Source organism: Penaeus monodon, chromosome 11 (genome assembly GCF_015228065.2).
Source record: "Penaeus monodon isolate SGIC_2016 chromosome 11, NSTDA_Pmon_1, whole genome shotgun sequence".
In the NCBI taxonomy this organism is placed as follows: Eukaryota; Metazoa; Arthropoda; class Malacostraca; order Decapoda; family Penaeidae; genus Penaeus; species Penaeus monodon.
The window spans coordinates 48,727,827-48,731,091 of NC_051396.1; the positions used below are offsets into that span (position 1 = coordinate 48,727,827).

General features: G+C 34.3%; 1 protein-coding gene across 2 annotated transcripts in view; it reads right to left on the reverse strand.

Annotated features, from left to right (window-relative positions):
- Positions 1 to 764: 764 nt before the first annotated feature.
- Positions 765 to 3,265, reverse strand: part of LOC119579024 (uncharacterized protein C3orf38-like) — a 4,059-nt gene continuing 1,558 nt past the window's right edge. For both annotated transcript variants that reach the window (XM_037926729.1, XM_037926730.1), the window contains exons 3-4: positions 3,129 to 3,265; positions 765 to 2,598 (exon numbers count right to left, since the gene is read on the reverse strand). The exon at positions 3,129 to 3,265 is cut by the window's right edge and continues 27 nt beyond it. In XM_037926729.1, coding sequence (XP_037782657.1) covers positions 1,867 to 2,598; positions 3,129 to 3,265 — 869 coding nt within the window. In that variant the 3' untranslated portion in view covers positions 765 to 1,866. The remainder of the gene's footprint in view (positions 2,599 to 3,128) is intronic.

A 3,265-nucleotide genomic window follows, 5' to 3' on the forward strand; every position in this document is an offset into this window, starting at 1 on the left:
GGAACATTTTTACGTGGATAGAAAGTATGTGTTGTGAGTAAAAGCTGTTATGTTATTTCAGTTCCATAAGGTACTGTAATATAATTTCTGTGATTATAAATTTTTCTCTGTGATGGATTATCATGCCCTTACAGATAAGCCATATATTATTGGTCATTGTATTAACTATATTGTGTGTAATATTTAGCATCTTGCTTTATCAAGGAGCCACATACTCCTAGTTGATTGTTAAAGAGTTCATAAAGCAAGGTTCACTGGAATTTTATAGATAAATAATATATGTGAAAAGAAGATATTCAGCTTCCAAAGAAATAACTGACAAGTTTAAAGTAAAATTCAAAAAAAAAATTAGATACTAGAAAGAAGTTTAAATTAGCAGAATGATTTAATTAAGGTTCTTTTATACACATGACTTAAAAATGACAAGTGTGAGAAATGAAAGCCTTCTCTTTTTCCCTGTCTGTCTTTCCCACACTCTTTCTGTCTCTCTCTCTGTGACACACACACACACACACACACACACACACACACACACACACACACACACACACACACACACACACACACACACACACACACACACACACACACACACACACACACACACACACACACACAATGGAAATAACATCTTCAATTCATTTGTTGTTGCAAAGATTTCCTGGTGCGATTTGTTAATAAGCTGAAATTTTTGTTTTGCTAAGCTTTGATGTTTATTAAGCTGAAATATACTATGGGTGACTAAGAGCAGACAAATTTCCATCAAAATTTAGGATTTTTTATTTTTCTTCTCTTCTACTTTTAATTTATTATTAATATAAACATGTATTTAGTATTAGTTACACTATGAAGGTAGCATTGGGCAACTTGCTGGATAGGAGTTACAAAAATTACATTGTGGGTATAAATCAAAAATACTTTTACTCAAATATAACTTCAGAACTTTAGTTTTGATTCTCCCCCCTCCCCTCTAACTAGTGTTTTAACATGAAATGGCATTTAAATGTCATTACTGTTTGTGATACTTAAGTATAAAGTCACTTCTTTTTGACTTTATAAGGTTTTAACCAAAAGCCATTCAGATTGGTAAGACCTACAAAATGGCTACAAAGTGCTTACATCTAGGATTCTTCATCATGTCATATCAAGGGGGTTTATAAAATGATTCTTCATTAAATAAACCAGGAAGGGTTTTGGTACCAAGCTTCCTAAAGACATTTATTCTCAACAGTACCTTGTGTTTTGGAAAGAAATTCTTACATAAAAAAAAAAAACATTTTATTTCAGGCAACTGATATTGACTTGTTTTTAGTTATTACAAACAAAAATACAATCCCTGTTTTTTAAACTTTCCATCTGGCGATATAGAAAGTAACATGATGGAGGTAAACTGAAGTTAACCACTTAATGTTCCTGTCAGTGCTCTTTGTGACAGATCAGAGTGACTGGTCCTGGAACTTCTAATGAAAATCTCACAGTCCTATTTTTTCCTTTAGCAGTATTAAACCATTAACTCCCTCTGGATGCACTGTGAATCCTGAGATACTTTTTTTTTGAGGAACTGGAGTTTTCAAAAAAATATACACACACACACACACCTTCAATGAGCACTGGCATGGACTTTTAATAACATACATTTAATTCCAAGAAGAAAACACTACTTATCTTGTTTTAAAGGTTAAGATATAAATCTGAAGCACATTGTGTGGGACTACAGCCTAAAAATATACCATTATATACATATAATATAATCTTGTTTACAAATTGTAAAGTTTCCTGGAAAAGGTGCAATCCACATTTTTATCTGAACAATCCTATTCACAGAAGAGGATGTTTTATTATTTTGTTATTCGTTCAACATTCTTTCTAACTCTGCTCTATTGAAAACACTTCACATTGTGGAAGAGATGGCATTTGTGGCTCAACACTCATGTGTTTTAAATTTATTTTGGTATACATTATCTTCCATGCTCGGTCCACTGGACAGAATACAAGCCCAAACTCTTGTTCATAAATACCAACAAATGAATTAACTTTATGTAGTGTTCCACAAGAGAAAATCCTGATCATGCCATGCTCACTTTTCTGAGCCTGAATTCCACTAGATAGATTTGGAGAAAATAGAAGTTCTGTTTGTCCAAAGACTTCTCGGAGAAGTGTGTAAGAGTTGGCCTGTCCTGTGGCATGCTTTTCCTCTCTTACACTGCCAATGAGATACACATCTACTGAGCTATTACAACAGAACACTGACTCTCTGAATGTGTCTCCTGGCTGATGAGAACATACTGGCTGCAGGTAATTTATCATACTATAATACCACTCACAAAACACTCTTGCAAAATCATCAGATTTCACTTTCTTTGTAAGCTCAATCTGTGCTAAAGTATCCTCATTATTTAGTGTGGCTACTTGTCTATTTTTAACATTTTCATTTTCTTGACTGACAACCTCAAGACAGGCAGGAGCCTGATTCTGCCTGCTTACTACCTGCAGCTGGTCTGGTGGAACAGGATGACATGGATTTGCCTGCTCTTGAATTTTATCATTGCTTCTTCTCTTTGGGTTTGTCAAGGTGGAACCACCATTGAGACGTTTCATCTGCAGAAGAAATAGTCCTTTTAACCTTTTCTGCTGGGAAAATGTAATGTTCCCTGTGGTTTTCTATCATGAAATGTGTTTATACATAGATGACTTCACAAGTGCCATGAATTAGTCAATTAGTAAATTGGTGATCTCACCTGATTTCCTCTTTCCTTGAGTTTTCAGGATTTTTTTCTTAATGCTATAAATATCAATGCTGGTATCATTATTATAGACTTTATAATTATTATAATCTTATCAACATTACTAATAGCTATATAATATAAAAGAGAATATTTCTGAAAATCAAGGAAACAGAGAAATGGGTGAGATGTGTAGTGCTAGCGATTCACCCCTTGGGGTCTAAGCACTTATGGAGCCATCTATGAATAAACACCATTAATAAACTAAACTCACTGTAAGCATGGCATGTATGTACATGCCATCCCTGCTGGCACATGGTTAGGTATTTAAACAGTGAAAAAGGAGAGGAGGGACATCAGAAAAAAAAAGTTAAATGAAAGGAGAAAAATAAAATATATACAAACCCAAAACTGCTGTACTGCCACTGCTAACTGTGTCCTGCTTGAGTGTGCATTCACAGGTACTTTATGATGATGCAAGTACACAAACAAAACTTGTGCTTTGATGCGTCTGTATGAAAAGAATTTGCCAAGGTCTTCTG